This window comes from Oreochromis niloticus, linkage group LG7 (assembly GCF_001858045.2).
Source record: "Oreochromis niloticus isolate F11D_XX linkage group LG7, O_niloticus_UMD_NMBU, whole genome shotgun sequence".
Taxonomy (NCBI): Eukaryota; Metazoa; Chordata; class Actinopteri; order Cichliformes; family Cichlidae; genus Oreochromis; species Oreochromis niloticus.
This window is the reverse complement of record NC_031972.2, coordinates 63,157,323-63,176,834: the sequence shown is the minus strand read 5'-3', so window position 1 is coordinate 63,176,834 and position 19,512 is coordinate 63,157,323. Positions and strand designations below refer to the sequence as shown.

The following is a 19,512-nucleotide window of genomic DNA, read 5'->3' as shown; positions in this document are numbered from 1 at the left end:
GATATCTGAAGGATTCAAATGCCACTTCATTGCTAAACACTCATTTCTACCATCAAGTACCTCACCTCTCTGCCCAACAGCTTTCAGCAGAGGAATAACACTGGCCTCCCCTCTTTGTAGGAGGACCGCATCTCTGCTGGATGAATGGTTCGTCAAATTCAGGCCTGTGGAGAACATCGGATCTTTGAATGCTCTTGTGCATTTCTCCATTACCTTAGTACCTTGTTAGGGGCTAAATTCTTGGTGAAGTCACTCAACTCTCTGCCAATGGGGGGGTAAATTTTCTGTACCACCCAACCAGGCATATGAAGCCTTTCAGCTCACCCTTCCTCTCAGTGGAACAGGAAAGGACTGGATAGCATCAATTTTCCCAGCTTGTAACTTGACCCTGCCTAACTAACAACAAAGCTCAGGTACTCTATGGGTGCCTGTGCAGCGGCGAGGGTTGATGCCCAACCCAAGAGCCTTCATTGTTGTAGGATTTATTTACTCCTCCCAGGCCCAACTGTACACCACCACATCATCCAGACATTCTGCTGAAAATTCTGACACATCGCTCAGCAATTCAGTCACTGAAATGTGGCTGGCGCCCCCTGGAGGTCAATGACATAACTAAACAGGTATCAGAATCAGAAAGGGTTTTATTGCCAAATGTTGAGCAGGTTTACAACATTAGGAAATTGCTGCGGTACTTAGTGCAAACATACTGTCAGATAACGCTTAAATAGACATAAAAATAAGAATTAAAAGTGCTAAGAGGATAGATATGTACATGAGTGTAGGTGGTGATCAGTGCAAAAATGGAACAGATGCAGTGAACACAGTGTAGGGTCATGTGTTAGTGGTGGGAACAGTCATATGGTTATTGTTCATGAGTCCAACAGCAGAGGGGAAGAAACTGTTCTTGTGGCGAGAGGTTCTGGTGCGAATGGACTGGAGCCTCCTGCCTGAGGGGAGCAGGTCAAACAGACTGTGTCCAGGGTGAGAAGGGTCAGCTGTGATCCGAGCTGCACACCCCAGTGTCCTGGAGGTGTACAGGTCCTGCAGAGATGGGAGTCTGCAGCCAATCACCTTCTCAGCAGAGCGCACAACACGCTGCAGTCTCTGTTTGTCCCTGATAGTGGCTCCAGCATACCACTCGGTGATGGAGGAGGTGAGGATGGACTCGATGATTGCAGTGTAGAACTGCATCATCGTCCGTGTTGGCAGGTTGAATTTATTCAGCTGCCTCAGGAAGTACATCCTCTGCTGGGCTTTCTTTATGACGGAGGTGATGGTGGGCTCCCACTTCAGGTCCTGGGTGATGGTGGTACCCAGGAAGTGCAATGAGTCCACAGAGGTGATGGGGGTGTCAGTCAGGATGATTGGGGGGGAGTGAGGCTGTGTGCTTCCTGAAGTCCACAATAATCTCCACTGTCTTCTGGGCATTCAGCACCAGGTTGTTGTGGCTGCACCAGGACACCAGACGTTCAACCTCCTTCCTGTAGGCAGACTCGTCCCCGTCTGAGATGAGTCCAATAACGGTGGTGTCATCTGCAAACTTGATTAGCTTGACAGACTGGTGGGTGGAGGTGCAGCAGTTGGTGTACAGGGAGAAGAGCAGAGGAGAAAGAACACAGCCCTGAGGGGAGCCGGTGCTGATGGTCCGGGAGTCTGAGACATTCTTTCCCAGCCTCACATGCTGCTTCCTGTCCGTCAGGAAGTCAGTGATCCACCGGCAGATGGGATCAGGCACATTCATCTGGGAAAGCTTGCCTTGGAGATGGTCTGGAAGGATGGTGTTGAAGGCAGAGCTGAAGTCCACAAACAGGATCCTGGCGTAGGTTCCTGGGGAATCCAGATGCTGCAGGATGAAGTGTAGAGCCATGTTGATAGCATCATCTACAGACCTGTTGGCTCTGTATGCAAACTGCAGGGGGTCCAGGAGGGGGGCCGTGAGGGTCCTGAGGTAGGAGAGAACCAGGCGCTCAAATGACTTCATGACCACAGATGTCAGAGCCACAGGTCTGTAGTCATTTAGTCCAGTGATCCTTGGTTTCTTGGGGACAGGGATTATGGTGGAGGACTTGAAGCAGGCAGGCACATGACATGCCTGCAGTGAGGAGTTGAAAATGCCAGCTGGTTTGCACAGTGTCTGAGGGTGGCAGGAGACACACCGTCTGGGCCAGGAGCTTTCCGAGCATTCAGACTCTTAAACTGCTTCCTCACATCTGCTTCATGAATATGAAGAGTTGTGGTGGGAGAAGGTGGTGTGAAATCCTCCTTGGTGTGGGGTGAGGAGGGAGGTGTTGTAGGTGAAGTGTTTGATGGTGGTGATGGCTCTATGGAGGGGGGAGAGGTGGGGGAATGAGTGTCCAAAGAGTCTGTATTGTTGGGGCCGTTGGAGGTGTGAAGGCTGCTTGATGGCTCGTCAAAACGGCAGTAAAAGTCATTAAGGGTGTTGCCAAGAGCAAGTCATCAGTGGAGTGGGGGGTTTAGGCTTGTAGTTGGTGATATTCCTAAAACTTTTCCACACAGAGGCCGAGTCATTCTCTGAGATCTGCTGCTGCATCTTCTCAGAGTGCTGATGTTTAGCAATGTCCACTTCTTTAGTGAACCTGTACTTGGCCTCTCTGTAGCAGTCGCTGTCTCCGCTTCTGAACGCCTTTCTCTCCTGAACCGGAGCATCTTCCAGCTGACTCGTATTTATATCTGGACAAGAGCTGTAAATGCTGGGGTCCCACCAAAGAAATCTGGGTGTAAGAATGGTTTCCTGCTGGGGACGGGACAAATGAGATGGGTCAACTGAAACTGCCTCTTCTTGGCTCCATGGGGAGATTTCTCCGTTACCTCCTCGTCATTTACTTCACAAACCAACAACTGACGGTGTACAGACTTCTGACAGTCCTGAAACTTAATTTGGTGGATTCATCCAGCCAGAAAAATGCATACCCTGCATCTGACCTCCCCCCCTGACCTACTTGGTTGAGTAAAGTAGGTCAAAGCAGCCATTATCTATTTAAAATAACTTGAAAAGTACATGTTCCCATACTTTTTTCTAAGTAGCATTTTTGGCTGATATTATCTCTTTATCTTGCAGCAGCTGTCTACAATACACCGAGTAGCTGCTCAAGTGTCCGGGTGACAGAAACATGAATAATCAAAATTCCCAATAAATATCAAATAAATATTTAAGAGTTGTCACAGAAGTTTGTGCTTCTAAATATCTAAGTGTTTTCTTAAAGTACAACATTTTATCTGAAGCGCAGATATGCTCAGAAAAATGACCGTTATGACCTTAGAAAAAAGAAATCACCTCTTCACTACAGGTAGCTAAACCTGTCTAGCTGTCCTTCCTACACCGCTACCATATATACTACAAATGTATCCTTAAATCTGGGGATCACCCCCCTTTACCTTTTGCCCTCTCTCATTTGACATTTTTATCCATCCATCCACATTCTGTTCATACTCCTCTTTGTCCGCCTCTTTCATTCTTTACTTTGTTTACTTTCTAATTTTCTTCTGTTCCTACTCCCGGTGCTTGCTGGACCATGAGGAATGTCACACTCAAAAAGCATTAATGTCAAGGAATCGGCACACAAAGAGCGTGTTCATTCAAGTCAACTAGACGGCCAAAGCACACATATCTGAGGTCTGAGTTTCATTTGTTTAATCTGAAATGCAGCGGCTGTTATTACGCCACATCATTCCGTCTGCAGATGTTCCTCCGGATGACGGTGATCTGCGTTGTTTACAGTTGCATGGCCCTCTTTTTTTCTTAACTTAAGAGTAACCACTATGCATTGTCTGTAACATCTGTACCACAGAAAGTTGTCTTTGCACAGTACAGCTGATTCAGTAGCATTCTGGCTCCCTCCCGTATCTGTCTGGGCTACAGTTTCAGTGCTCATTACATTTGGTAGTGTTTAAAAATGGAGCTCATTAACTTTGCTTTCCAGGAGTAATATCATACACATGCTCTTCCATGTTAAGTTAGCGGTTGCTTGCTATGCTACTGAACTTCTGACCCTGACTGTTTACCAAGAGCACCTGGAGGTCAGAACCACAGCTGGGAGAAATAAATAAATAAATAAAGACATTAGCATTTAAGCACGAGAAACTTGGAAGGACAAACTGGGAACATAAAAAGCAAGTCCTTTTTAAAATAAAGTCTTACCAATGACTGTTTTTGCCCTTCTTTCCTTTTTTTGGGCGGCAAATCACATTACTAAACAATTCTGAGAATCTTTATAAAGATGGAAATGTTTTCATTTTAATATTTTGAAAGCGAGAGAATGAAATTAAATGGGCAATGCTATTATTAGAAATTATATTTGCAGTGTTTCTAATATTGTATACAGCTTTTGAATAACTGTCTACTGTGAGCTGTAATATCAAGACTTCTCTCTGGTTTTAGATGCATCACATGGTTAAAATTTTCCACTTCCTGTTAACATTATTTAAATTCAATTCACTTTTATTTACACAGCGCCAAATCACAACAGTCGCCTCAAGGTGCTTTATACTGTAAGGTCGACCCTACAATTATACATACAGAGAAAAACCCAACAATCATATGACCCCCTATGACCAAGCACTTTGGCAACAGTGGGAAGGAAAAACTCCCTTTTAACAGGAAGAAACCTCTGGCAGAACCAGGCTCAGGGAGGGGCGGGGCCATCTGCTGTGATTGGTTGGGGTGAGAGAAGGAAGACAGGATAAAGACATGCTGTGGAAGAGAGACAGAGATTAATAACAGATATGATTCAATGCAAAGAGGTCTAACTAGTGCTGTTAGCGTTAATCTCGTTAAAATGACGTTAACGCCATAACCGCATTAACGCGGCAAATCTCCGTTAGCGAGTTAGCACGGATTGCCCTGTGCGTGGAGCTGCACTGCATTGACGCGTTAGCGCAGCTGTGAGGAACCTTGGAGTCATTTTTGACCAGGACATGTCCTTCAATGCACATATTAAACAAATATGTAAGACTGCTTTCTTCCATTTGTGCAACATCTCTAAAGTTAGAAATATCCTGTCTCAGAGTGACGCTGAAAAACTAGTTCATGCATTTATTACTTCCAGGCTGGACTACTGTAATTCATTATTATCAGGATGTCCTAAAAACTCCCTGAAAAGCCTTCAGCTGATCCAAAATGCTGCAGCAAGAGTCCTGACAGGGACTAGAAAGAGAGCACATTTCTCCTATATTGGCTTCCCTTCATTGGCTCCCTGTTAAATCCAGAATTCAAAATCCTGCTCCTCACATACAAGGTCTTAAATAATCAGGCCCCATCTTATCTTAATGACCTTGTAGTACCATATCACCCTATTAGAGCACTTCGCTCTCACACTGCAGGCCTACTTGTTGTTCCTAGAGTATTTAAAAGTAGAATGGGAGGCAGAGCCTTCAGTTTTCAGGCCCCTCTTCTGTGGAACCAGCTTCCAGTTTGGATTCAGGAGACAGACACTATCTCTACTTTCAAGATTAGGCTTCAAACTTTCCTTTTTGCTAAAGCATATAGTTAGGGCTGGACCAGGTGACCCTGAATCCTCCCTTAGTTATGCTGCAATAGACGTAGGCTGCTGGGGATTCCCATGATGCATTGAGTTTTTCCTTTCCAGTCACCTTTCTCACTCACTATGTGTTAACAGACCTCTCTGCATCGAATCATATCTGTTATTAATCTCTGTCTCTCTTCCACAGCATGTCTTTATCCTGTCTTCCTTCTCTCACCCCAACCAATCACAGCAGATGGCCCCGCCCCTCCCTGAGCCTGGTTCTGTCGGAGGTTTCTTCCTGTTAAAAGGGAGTTTTTCCTTCCCACTGTCGCCAAAGTGCTTGCTCATAGGGGGTCATATGATTGTTGGGTTTTTCTCTGTATGTATAATTGTACAATCTACTGTGCAATAAAAGCGCCTTGAGGCGACTGTTGTTGTGATTTGGCGCTATATAAATAAAATTGAATTGAATTAATGCAGTTATGGCGTTAACGTCATTTTAATGAGATTAACGCTGACAGCACTACTATTAACACATAGTGAGTGAAGAACAAACACCCAGAATCCCCCTGCAGCCAGCAACTATTGTGGCATAACTAAGGGAGGATTCAGGAACTTTGACAATAGTGAGTAAGATTTGCTGTTGGTCAGCTTCTGAGACCCCCTCCAAACAGCCCATGGCTTGGGTCAGCCTGTGTGTGTCTCTTTTCAGCATTATTCTAAACTTGATGCTGTGTAACGATTAGTCAGACCGAACTGGGTGTCCGTGCTGCAGAGTTCAGCGAACGTCACTCCAAGGCACTTTTTTTCACTAGAATGGTTTCTAGAAGGAGTCGGAGCAGAACATTCGATTGCAGCTGATGACATAAATCCATCTTTTATCGTCCTTCACTCGTTTTGCTTGTTCTTATACTTTCTGGATGCATGTGTTTCTTTCAGGAATCCGTATGGGCAGCATGGGCCTGTTCCTGCAGTGTGCTACCTCAACCTTTTTCTCTCTGGTTATGAGTCGTTTGGTTCGGCATTTGGGATCCCGGTGGGTTTACCTGAGCAGCATGGTGAGCTTCACAGTCTCCGCTTTGGTCATCTGCCTGTCCAAAAGCGTTGTCTTGGTCACTGTAATGGCAGCTCTCACTGGCTATGCATACGCGACGCTGCAGACCCTCCCTTACACACTCACCTGCCATTACCACAAGGAGATAGAGGTAAGTATAGAAGTAAGAACTGGATATTCAAAGACATATCATGTTTTAGATGATTACAGTCAATGATTCCTTTCTCATTTCAGGTCTACATGCCAAAAAGAATAACCAAAAGCAGACATAAAAACGGTGTAACAGCCATGCGGGACTCTGTGTATTTGACTCCTGTGGAAGAGGAGGGTGGACTGAACCACCAAACGGGGCCTCCTTACAGGCACGCCTTCTTCAGCCAGGACAGTTACGAGTACTACCCCGGCCCGCAAAGCCAAAACGGTTCGTCTCACAGCTCCAACGTCCCCGAGCAGGACGAAGCTGAGTCGGGCTTTGAGAAACGTGGTGTGGGCTTGGACTTTGCCATCTTAGACAGCACCTTTCTCCTCTCTCAGGTTTTCCCCACCCTCTTCATGGGCATGATTGTTCAGTTTGCTCAGTCCGTCACTGCCTATATCGCTTGCTCTGCCATCTTTGGAGCCGTTGCCATCTACCTGGCCAGTCAGATTGTCTTTGACCAAAAGGACCTCAGAAACTGAGTGATGGGATCGCCAATAATCAACCCTTCAGGTTCCACGAGTGGTACTCAGTGCACTACTGTTCCCAGAAAGCCTTTTGCTAGTAAAATTTTTTTGCTTTCACCGACGCTCTGCATTAAGGTGTATCTGTTAGCGTGTGGCGTGTGAAACTGGCTTACAGAAGATAAAGTCAGGAGCTGTTTGCCGTGTAATAGCAGGAATTATCTGCTACCAGAAGAGTCACCACCTGCTCAGGTCTGATGAGGTACAATGTGTACTGAAACCTATTGAATTCAACAGACGTGTCTCTTTAAAACTGTCACGGCATAATTTCTGTCCACCTTTTTCCTCAGGTACCTTCAAACAGATTTACTGTATAACCCGTCAACCTCGAATACACCAACTAACTTTTCTGATTTGTATTTTTAAATTATCTTAAGCTACAGTTTTACACAGTGCAGTCTGTTTTTGTCTTTGCTCACTCGTCTTCACTGTCACTAAGGCATTTTCCATAATGGTCATCTTACTTAATGACATTTAAAATTAAATTAGGTCAGTGTGGGGGATCGTCAGTCATTTTAATGCAAGATGGCAGAACAGATAAATTGGTTTCTTCAGAAATATGCTACTTTATTCATTCATTTGAGACCCTCTAGAGATGGTCTTGCCAACTCTGTATGATCTCTTATTAGACCGTCCTTTCCTGCTAAATGTCATCTTTCTACTTTATAATCGACCTTTTTTCTGTCAAATGTGCTATCATCATTACACTTGACTAGTCTCCACCATAAGTAAACTAACTCCATATGTAGGTGGGGTACATATGGGGATGTGGTAGTTCATCAGTATCATTTTCATCCTTTGATGAAACTAATTTCTCCTCCTGGGATTGGTCATGTCCAGGAGGACGATGGCATGTGGGAGTCACCGAAAGGTGAAAATGTGACTCATTTTCTTCAGTCACAGCATCTCATCCTTATTTAACACCTATGGGAAATTTTGTACCAGTGGTAGACGGCAATCTCATGCACCGTCAGGGTGTTTCATTCCTCCTGTATATTTCCAAAGATTTGGAGAGGCAATGCCAAGGCCTGTTCTGGCCCAAAGCCTTATTAGGAGACCTTTTTTTCTGTCACCAGTCAGTGAGCTATACTCCGAGTCTCCTCTTATCCCTCCCTTCCACATCTAGTGCCATCTTTTAGTGCTGTTTACTGCAAATATTTGCATACATTTTTACTGTATAATCCCTATGGGAATTTGTTATGCAACGTGCTGAAGTGAAGTTTCTGACTGTGATGATTTAGCAATTAGGCTGTTCAGCTGAATTGGAATATCGCATCAAATGTCCTTTGTGTAGATAATCAAGAAAAGTAATCTAGACTAGTGGACTGCTTATCCTGTCGAGTAATAATAACATACTTTCCCCGTTGCCTAAGCCCCGTTTAAGTTTTTTTTTTTTTTTTTTTTTAAATGACAATCTAGGACATCCAGATGGGCTTGTTATATAATCCCAGACGTGATCCGTAAACATGAAGAGTGATGTCTTATGGATGCCCACATCATAGCAACCGTTCTGGAAAACATCTCCCAAAAAGTTATGCAGTGCATGTCAACATTTGGTTACTGAAAATCATGCAAGTGAGGGCAATGAAGGCCGTGCGTGTTTGTATGTATATGTATGCATAACATGGAGGACAGATTGCAGAAGTCATGAGTAAGTGTGAGAGTAATAGTTGGTATGACTCAAATGCAGTTTTTTTTTCCTTCTCTTGCTGCACTGACAGCAAGAGGAAAGAGTAGCCTGAATAACGCTTTACATCACAGAGCATCATCTTGGCCAAATGATGAAGAATCCATGTTTGTGTCAGTTACTGAGTTCTTGCTGAGAATTTGTGTTGAGTCCTTCTTTTCTGATCCTACACAAACTGTTCAGTAAGTACAACAGAAGGATCCTATTTCCTGCACGGAAGACCAGAGAATTTGTCATGTTGACATTACCGCCAAGTAGAACGCTCAAGCGATCGACTTATCCTCCATGTCTAGCATTAACTGAAATGTCAAAAAAGGTTGTTTTACAAGTGCCTGTACATTTTCCAAACATGTTTTGTACATATGTATTTATTTATTATGCTTTTATTACAATATAGCATGTATTAAAACTATTGGACTTTTTTTCGGCATCTGTCACGGGTGCAGGGGTGAAGGCTCTTTCTGTGAAAATAAATTATTTGTATAGATGTGTTATAGAAGCATTCGTAAAGCTGTAATTTATTTTAATATGACCCATTTCACCCCCTCTGTTGGCTTTGGTGACACTGCAGGTCTCGTTGCTGATGTCTGTTATGCCCTTTACACAAGCGACGTGGTTTGTTTCCTTTTCTGTTTTCACGGTTCATTTAAGAAATCGTGTCCTTTGTCAGCAGTGATTTGTCGGGGTTATACGTCTCATCAGTGGTCAATAAACAGTTTCCGTTAACTGCAGTTGTCTGTAACTGGATGAGTGGAGGTGTTCTCACACCTTGTGCCCTCAACCACATGGCCTGTATTATTACAACAAAGTGCCAACAAAGTGACTTAGTGATTTAAGGCCAGAAGTTGTTTTTTGATTTTCTATTTTATCAGATGACTTCAGTTACTTATTTCAATGTATACCTGTCAGGCTGTGTATAAATGTGCAGTTACCAAATAGATTTTATACAAAATAAAAGAACTGCATTTTCAATGAGGTGGTGTCTTTGGATGCTTTTTAATGAAGCCTTTGGTCCTTCATGCTACAGTATTTAAACATCAAACATTACATGACAGAGGTCAGAAGCGTTTCTTTAATTAAATCTGAAACAAATTCTGGATAATTTATTTAAATGAGCCGTTTACAGCGTCCACAATTCTGCCAAAGCCGAAGCGTTAAAGACTCTACATGAGCGCTTCAAATGAACTTGAAAATGGTGCCATCCTTTGGAAATCTTGGGGAACTGATGTGTGCGAGAGAGCTGTTGGTGCGCAGCTGCGTTGGGCTCACTGACGCATGGACATGCTGTTGGTGGCATTATCCATTACATGGAAAAGACGATAGGCTTTCATGTTACACGGAATGGCACGCCGACAATGTGCCCCGTTTCATGACGGGCCTCTCCAGTGCTCCTCGTAGTTCTCACGAATGCGCCGTGAGAAATGCACGGCTTAGGGTATACGTGGAAAAACCTGACATGATTAAAATGACACATTGGGCCTCCGTTACCCGGTGGTGCTGTAGAGTTCAGAGGCACTCAGTGTCTTGTTCAAGGTCAGGGGGGCGGATGCTAGCCTGCACTGAAGGCTTGAACCTTGATCTTTGCCGTTGATTGGTGGCGAGCTCCCCGCTGGCTGTCTGGCCCAGCTGACATTTCAGTTTAGGCTTAAAAAAGGCTAGATTTGCTGTGAAAAAGTCTTAAACGTGGCAGGAAAGGAAGAGAGACCAGCACAAGAGCCCTGTCATTGCTCTCCGGTGACAAGTGGGCCTGTTTTTACACCTTCCTTCTAAATAAGGAAGCGATCGGGTAGACATATGACCACCGACCCAATTTGGGAGCAGCCCGAGTGTCCCGTCGCGTCCCATACCGCGGAACGCCAATAAGCTTTCTTCTCTTCCAGTTAGGCAGAAACAGCAGCTATCGCCCTCACATCTCCACAGACCTGCTGTTTTTTCTGCCTTTGCAATAACCCTGCGGGTGAAGTCAGCATGATGTCATCTAGGGATGCGATAGTCTTGGCGAGGTTGAAGGGTTTTTGGTGAGCGCAATATTCTGAACTCTTACCGAGAGAGAGAGGCTGTCAGAAAAGGGAGAGAGAGAGTGAGTGTGTGAGAGAGAGGGGCGCGGGGGAGCTGCAAAACATGGTAATCACCACCACCACCACCACCAACATCACCATCACCATCACCTCCAGCTCTGCCGCGCACTCTCCCGTCTCCTCTCCTCCTCTGCACCGGGGCTTGCGTTTCATGCCCAAAGCACTGATCTGTGCTCCAAAAATAACCCTCAGTCAGCATGCCGAAGGAAGCAAAACAAGAAGAGCGGTATTTTTAGGGTCATTAATTTTGACCACGTGGCCCGAAGGTAAACCGGATGGCCGTTGCGCAAAGGCTCCTCGTCAGTATGTCCTGCGAGGCCGGCACGCCGCACTGGACGCTGACCGCAGTGGTTCTCCTGGGCTTTCTGCTGGGGATCGTGTCAGCGTACCCTTTACCGAGCAGCAGGACAAATGCAACTTTACTGGAGAAACGATGGGAGACCCTCTTCTCGCGCTCTGTGCTCGGGATCTCCGGAGAGAAACCGGAGCTGAATTGGGAGAGTGACTATCTGCTGGGCATCAAAAGAGTGCGGAGGCTCTACTGCAACGTGGGCATCGGGTTTCACCTTCAGATCCTCCCCGACGGCAGGATAAACGGTGTACATAATGAAAACCAGTACAGTGAGTTATATCTCCACCAATGTAATGCAATAGACATAAAAGAGAGACGGTCAATAAGCATGGATCTGCGATGAGCAGGCTAGTCTATCCCCTCTATTCATTTGCATGATCGCGTCTCATCCGAGTCGGGGAGAGAACTGAATTTCTTCCACGGCAAAGACAAATCTGTTAAAGCACGTATCCATCAGTACTGAAAACCCCTCTTCCTCCCCCCTCCTCCTCGAGCTCAACCATGTCACGAATGTATGGACGCTTTTAGAAACAACTTATTTTTACGCAGCCCTCTGAGGGCGGTCCGGGAGACCAATAGCCGTGCACGCCGTGCAATTAGGACAGCTATTATTGCGATAACCACAATGCGCTTAATTAATGCGCCTGGATGCAAATGGAAGATGGGGTGAAAGATGCAGAACAAAGGCTCGGCATGCTGCGCAGCAACCTGCAAGGTTACACCCATAGACGCAGAGAAAGCACAATGCTACAGTGGCAAAACGCACGCACTTAGCCAGGATGCTCCTTTGGTATGTCACTCATTGCTCACTCTAATGTAACGCATCTTTGTCATGTGTCAGGTCTAATAGAGATCTCGACGGTGGAGAGAGGAGTGGTGAGCCTATATGGAGTGAAGAGTGAGCTGTTTGTCGCAATGAACAGCCGTGGGAGGTTATACGGAACGGTAGGTATGCACAGTATTTCATTTACTGTTCAGCACTGTTGGTTAATTGGATCCTGAAATCAGGACGCACTTGGAGCTCGATCCGCCTTTTTTTCTGTTTTCTGTTTGCCTGTCGTAAACTGGAAAGACACTCTTGCCTTATGTGGCTGCAGGGGAGCTGCACGCTATGGCTTGCGAAACCTACCTATATTTCAGTTTCATCAGGAATTTCAAAAGCTATATTTAAAGCAAGTGTGCTAGCCCTGTTGGCCGATGGGTAAATAATGATGAGGTTAACAGATGAGGGATTTAGATCACAGGGCTGTACCGTGTGTGTGTGCGTGCGTGCGTGTGTGTGTGTGTGTGTGTGTCAGAGAGAAAGAGGAGGAGGGAAACCCCCCTGGTGCCAAGAAACCTGTCAGCACAGTTGAAAATCGATTTTAATGGCAAATGGCGCAGCACACACCACACACATGTTGAGAGGCACATGGGCAGCACCTTCACAGGCCTCCATAATCCTGCCCTTCAAACATTTTCACTTTATTTCTCTTGTTAAATATTTAATTTCAAAAAATACAATCTGTCCTTAAGAGTTTGCTGGCAGTTATTACTCATGACTTTGTTTGCTTGTTCTCCTCGACAGCCTTTGTGGTCTTTTGAAAATATGGATTCAGGATTCAATGAAACAAAATGACTCAGTGTTTTAAAGGCGCTGAAGATGCCTTGAGGTACAGTAGGTTTTCTTTCAACATGGCAAGCAAGGCGACACATGGAAACTTCTGAGTTTCATCAGGGGGGGTTTTATTGATAGTTGTCAGCTCAAGTGTTGTATTTGATATATTTTATATCCTCTGATTCTCTGAGGTTGAGCATTGTATTGCCTGAGGACCTCATCAGATGGTTTATATTTCTTCCTTTTAGTGTTTTATAACTCCATCATCTCCTCCATTGCTTGACTTGGATAACTGGAGTACTTTGGGTCTTAATCAGAGTTTCAAGCTTGTACATCTTATTATTGCCCAATGACCTCACATTCCCAATGTGATGGTAGCTAGAGCACACAGTTTACATTCCTTTTATTTAGTTCGTCACTGAACTCCTCATCTCCTCTGTGTTTATTGTTTTGGCTTGTAAAAGGTTCTTGCTTAAAATATATCCTCGTCACAAAACAAAAGTGGGGCATAGAAACGACTCTTGGTCGATGCTGTTATCAGATTCTCCCACATACCATACCATCCTTTTAATGACCTTATCAGACAGGAAACACGTGCTTGTTTGAGCTGACGTGATCGGTTTGCTTTTAAGCACATTGATGACAGTTATTAGCGCCGAGTGGTGCGGGAAGGAACATTATGTTTAGCAGAGCCCTGCTGACACATGAATGTGATTGTGGAAAACATATTTGACAGACAGAATGTGAATCACTTATCTGGTCATGAGTGATGAAGCGTTAGCTTGAGAGCATGTTGATGATCTGATAAGAGACTGAATTAGGCCACATGGTCTCTGATGGCGAGTGTGACTGTTGTACACTGTGCAAGTCATGCATAGCCAGCTCAGCACAGCAGAGAAGTCTTATGGGTTTTCACAGTGCCAGATATTCAAAGACGAGCAGTCCTATGTTTGTTTTGTCTCCAACATTGTTCTTATTTTATTTATTTGAGAATATTTTCTGGAGGTTTTAGGTCTGAAATATTGCATCTCAGAAAGCAATACTTGCATGATTTGGAGTTAGATCAGATTGATAGCAGAAAGTAGGAGCAAGGCCTAGTATGGGTAATAACAAAAACCTGAAACCTTCAATGACTCATTGAGTTTTCAAGTTACCGGCTGACATTAAAAAAGCTCCGCTGAGTGGTTCCACAGAGCTGCGACAGTGGCTTTTCATTTAGCCAGGAAATTATTTTGGAGTAAAACACCTTTAATTCCTTATAGTTACTAAACATGGCCAGGTGGAAGCATTCCTTCTCTCACCCCAACCGGTCGCAGCAGATGGCCCCGCCCCTCGCTGAGCCTGGTTCTGCCGGAGGTTTCTTCCTGTTAAAAGGGAGTTTTTCCTTCCCACTGTCACCAAAATGCTTGTTCATAGGTCATTGTTCATTACTGTAGGGCCTACCTTACAATATAAAGCGCCCTGAGGCGACTGCTGTTGTGATTTGGAGCTGTATAAATAAAATTGAATTGGATTTGACATAACTCTTTAAAGTAAATCCAAAAAACCATTTTTTGAGTACACAGTACTGCGGTGAAGTAACACAAACAACTGAAAAAATGATTCTTTAAAACCCACAACAGTGAGATTTCACTGTTTATATTACTGTTCATTGCTTGCAGTCTTATTTAAGATTCTCATAGCTTCAAACTTGTGTCTCTGTTTGCATTTGTGTCGAGCAGCTCATTATAAGGCATGTCCTGTCTCTTTGTCGCCTCCAGACAGTCTTCCACGACGAATGCAAGTTCAAGGAGAGCTTGCTCGCGAACAATTACAACGCCTACGAGTCTCTGGTTTACAGAGGATCCTACATCGCACTCAGCAAGCATGGCCGCGTGAAGAGGGGCAACAAGGCCACAACTGCCATGACTGTAACGCACTTCCTACCCCGAATATGACGAGCAAAAACTGGCAATAACAAACGTATTTGCACATGTGGATTATCTCCCAGGTAACATAAATACCGTATACTACATACAAACACAAAAAGAGACAAAAATGGACTATAAAATAAAGAAACACAGTTATATCTGATAGTATTTATTCAAACTTTATATGTATATTTGGGTAGTTTACTTTGTATTAGAAATGATCAAAAAATGCCATTCTTTGCTGCTTTTGTGATTTTCATCCTTTTATGATATGAAGGGCACGGAGAGGCGTCGTTTGTCCCCTCTGGTTTTATGGGTGCTTGCTGGAATTGGTTGAGTTTTTTTGACCTGTCGGTGGATGACAGCTCATCTTTTTCAAATGGATTTGTTATTACCTCAGAGCACCGTATCCCAAGGATGTAGAAAATGTGTGCATGACATTTTTACACAGAAGAATGCCTGTTTACTTCTAAGGTTGTTTTTTTTTGTTTTGTTTTTGTTGTTGTCGTCGTCATCATCTATCAAGGACTTTAGACATTTCCCATCCGTTACATTTGCCCGTCTCTGTCACGGTCAGGGCAACTAGAGCACTTGAAAAAATAGCGGTTGTTTTTTTTCTTCCTTTGTCATGAGGTGGCGGTGCCTTGAATTCCTTCTTGCGGCCCCCCTTACCCTTGCATGCGAGAAATGTGGTGCTCAAGTCAGAAATAGGAATGATACGCAAGTCATCACTCCCTCAGACACCACTGGGGGGCTCTAGCCCAATTCCTAGAGGGCCAGAAGTTTTTTCACTTTATTTTCTTTCCATAATTAGATCAATTTAGTAAGCGAGACTCTACGCTGCACAGGACCCAGTGGAGCCTCTTGTTAAAAAGGAAAGCTGGATTTGGAGTCACCATCACGTCCAAGGGAGCTTTGACAATCCCGCGTTTCGTTTGAACAGTTTTTGTAGCCAGATCATCAGTCCAAACTGAAAATGTGAATGTTTATGCATTGGTTTCATCATGTATGCGGATTTGCTTGTTTTCTTTCTTTACATGGTGGAGGGACAGAATATCATAGACCTAACACTAGGACGCAAAATACCCTCCATCTCTGCCTACTGTACATTTCCCCCGGTTCAAGTCGATGCCGTCTGCTGCATCAGGTCTCTTATTTAACATTGCAAAGTTTATGTGAAGATGAGGTTCACACTGGTTAAAGCAGCATGCTGAGTAAAATTACAGAGCGGTCTGCTGCTTTAACTCAAAATAAATCAAGTGAAAAGCGACATTTACTCTCAATTCAAGATCCTGGGATTTGAAAAGAATACTTAAGGTAGCTCCGTTTTTGATATTTAGAAAAAGTGCATCATTTATGACAGAGTTTTAACTATTTATGCGTTCTTCAGATTGGTCACTGAGTCTCACAGGAGAGCGCCGAATATGAGCTGAACCAAAGGGTTACGTCAGTGATGTTCATTCAGGCTTTGCATATACAGCATATCATACTTGAATTTAACAACCTCTCATGCTCCTCTTTCTAATACTGTAATTTTCCATTGTAGAAACGAGAGGGCACAAGAAGCAAACAAAGCAAACGATAGCTAAGATGGACAGAGGAATCACTGAGTGTTTAGGTTGACGAACATGGATAATATCGGGTGAAATACCTGCGTGGCAGACTCGTGGGTCTCCTGTTAGTTAATCTTAGACTGGACGGTCATCGCAGGGACCTGAGAATCCTGTGCATCTGAGCCATTTTTGCGCAAAGGTCAGAGACGTGGGCGATTTGCCCTCTGTGTTATTCATGTAGCTGTGTTTCAGCAACGTCATTTTTGCTTTGTAAAGTTTAAAAACCTGTTAGCCCATTTCCTGATGAAGACAAAGACAGTTGTCTTGTAATGTGCAATGAAAGTACTAATGATTTTCGCAACTTCTCAAGTTTTTTAAATGTTGGAAGGAGGTGCTATCAAGCTGGATTTGACCTTCATTATGCTACGAGTATAAGGCCAGCTCGGTGAAATATGATTAAAAGGAAGTAGCAAGGCACTTGTAGATATGTTATCATATTTTACCTCATGCCCTTTTTAACACTACTGTAACTCACTGACAGAATGTCTGTGAGCAATGGTTTATGCGCCCTTTAAGCTCCAGCTTCTGTCTAGTAGCAGAGACGAATGTGTGTGTGTGTAAACACGTATGCATGTGTCCGACTGAGCACACTCCTGTCGTGTTCTGTTTCAGCCAGAACGACTGTAGCGATGGCATGAGATCAATTTACCTTAAGTCGGGGATAACGAGGCATTGTCCAACCGTGCAAACTGACGCACGGTAGCAACGGAGAGGACAAAGATGAGAGCGACTGGAAGCAAAGCCAGTGAGTTGAGGGATGCGTGCAGCAGAAAAGCGCTGACTGTACAATGGTTATGTAGCAAAAGGCCTCGTGAAAAAGAATCAAACGCTTCCAGGAGAGAGGACGCTTATGTATGAATACTGTGATCCAAGAGAGCTACTTGAAATGCCGAGGATGTCATGTGTGCATCTGAATATCAACACCACTTATAACTGTCTGTGGGGGATTTTGCCTTGAGCATCTTATTTGTCATTATGAGCGATCAGCCATGGAAACAATGATCACATGTAGCTTTTTCTCTTGGCTGACCACATGAGGAAAAGGTCAGAGAGCTATTTTTGCTAATTTATCCAAAATATATAAAAGGTGCATTTTTTTAATGGAGTGCAGAAGCAGTTAGCTGACACGAAAGAATAAAAGCACTTGGTTTTGATGACGAGTAGTTTCTATGTGGTCCTGAGAGACACTGTCAGCACAGCAGGAACAGTAACGTCACAGTAGTTCCTCCAACATGATACTGTTGTGGGAAGAAATCGATATTGTGCACACACCAACTAAGCTTGGTTTTTACTTTCTAAGACTAAGGAAACATTTACTGTGGCAATTGTACGACTTTTGCATGTTGCTGTTCAGAGGCATAAAAGGTTGTATGATACCGCAGTAACGGAGAAAAGGTACTTAACCTTTACTTCCTCAAGTCCTCATTATGCATGTAGTGTTCTGAACGGACTAGGTTTGTCTTACCCCTTTGATTAAGGATCCGGATCCAGGTCTGGATTTTGCCATTGCGCTCATTATATATCTGTTCAGCTGGTTTCAAAACGTGTCGGTTCGTAGGGAACTGAAGGCCTGCGGGCGGCTCTGGGATCAGACTCCCTGTGTGCCACCGGCAGCCTTTGTGTTTCTCTCTCACTTTTCTATTCCTGCACTGAAGGGAGAGTACTTCCTCCGAGTCCACCCCCACCCCCCGTCTTTTTTAACATATACCTCACCTTCTGCCTTAGTTCCGATTATTGAAATGATTGTAAATTAGTTTGAAACAACAGACTTCTCCAATCATTTGTTTCTGAAAATTATGATGATGAGTAAGTAAAATAATATATTACAAATGGTTTTCCTTTTATTTTTGTACGTATGTGCTGTGCACAGCAGTCAACTGTATTCCTGAGACGATAATAAAATACGTTTTTGTAAAATCTGTTGTGAATCTTTTATTTTATTGTATGTCTAAGTTACTTCACACGTGCATGCTCCGACTGACAGGAATGGTGGCAAAGACCAGAGAAAATCCGAGTCCCAGCGCAAATGTTGAACCTGCAGCCAAAGTCATCTTTTTCATGGGTCAGTATGTAGCGCCCTCTCCTGGTGAAGAGGTTGGAAGGCACACTATGTATGTTATTGTTTTTTTTGCAGGCGTGGAAGTGTAGTTGCAAAGAAAATGGGTCAAGAATACAGCAGAAAAAATATGATTTTGCTCCAATTACAATATAAGCAAAAACAAACACGAGCATCAGTTTGAATAGTTTCAGTGTGTGATTTCATTAAAGGCCATACAGTAACATGAATCTTTATTTTCCTCATGAATATGTGACATACTGCTAGTTTATATAGCTTCTGCTATAAATATGTGCCATATAATCGCAGATCATCTGCACATTTTTCAATAAACATTACATTAGTATTCAAATGTAATCTTCCTTTGATGTTTGAGCTTGAAAGAAAGTTTTTTTTTTCCATTTTAAATAGACATGAATATCTAAGAATGAGGCCAGGCTTTCCAGGAATAATTACAGGGCGGGAACTCTTGTAAAAGATAACGAGAGCAGCGGAAGTGTGTACAGTTAAATAATAAGCACAGTATAAATTGTTCAGCCTGAATGGCAGTCAGCCTACTGTGACACAACAGAGGGTCAGTCATTAAGAAATGACCAATTTTTTCCCCAATCTTTAGATTTTAGACTAATCTAATTGATCTTTATATAACACTTTCATAAATGTTAGATTTCTAACAACATGTTTGGTAACGCAACAAGAAATATGAGCAAAAAATTTGAAAACCCATCATTAATGTCAAAGAATCACCATCAGTCATTTCTTCTTCTGCATTTTCTTATTTCTAGACTTTAAGCTCTGTGCTAGATTTTGTTAGTTAAACTTGAACACATGAGAAATTTTACTTCCATGTAGGGGAGAAAACAGTTTTTTATGCATGTGTGATGCATCGTGTTTCCATACAACTTACTTAAATTGCATCTAGGCAACCCTTAACTGCTGCAAAGCAGCCAAGCTTGGAGTCA

The 19,512-nt window shown here is 43.6% G+C and overlaps 2 protein-coding genes across 10 annotated transcripts in view; both read left to right on the top strand.

The window, feature by feature from the left end:
• Window positions 1-9,443, top strand: part of LOC100697791 (solute carrier family 45 member 3) — a 42,409-nt gene extending 32,966 nt beyond the window's left edge. For 6 of the 7 annotated variants that reach the window (XM_003447050.5, XM_019361932.2, XM_005471153.4 and 3 more), the window contains 2 exons: window positions 6,423-6,688; window positions 6,772-9,366. In XM_003447050.5, the coding sequence (XP_003447098.1) occupies window positions 6,423-6,688; window positions 6,772-7,215 (710 nt within the window). In that variant the 3' untranslated portion in view covers window positions 7,216-9,366. Of the gene's footprint in view, window positions 1-6,422; window positions 6,689-6,771 lie in introns of all 7 variants that reach the window. The other variant, XR_001224586.3, reaches the window with a different exon arrangement.
• Window positions 9,444-9,951: 508 nt separating this feature from the next.
• Window positions 9,952-18,244, top strand: LOC100698056 (fibroblast growth factor 6). 3 transcript variants are annotated; one of them, XR_002062961.2, is made up of 4 exons: window positions 10,014-11,643; window positions 12,216-12,319; window positions 14,732-14,961; window positions 15,159-18,244. XR_002062961.2 is itself a non-coding variant. In XM_013272525.3 (3 exons), exons 1-3 carry the CDS (start codon window positions 11,298-11,300, stop codon window positions 14,926-14,928), a joined length of 651 nt encoding a protein of 216 aa, XP_013127979.1. In that variant the 5' UTR covers window positions 9,952-11,297; the 3' UTR covers window positions 14,929-18,244. The 3 variants fall into 3 exon arrangements, 2 of the variants coding, with proteins under 2 accessions (XP_013127979.1, XP_003447099.1); XM_013272525.3 differs by having other exon boundaries at window positions 9,952-11,643; window positions 12,216-12,323; window positions 14,732-18,244; XM_003447051.5 differs by having other exon boundaries at window positions 14,732-18,244.
• The last annotated feature ends 1,268 nt before the right edge of the window (window positions 18,245-19,512 follow it).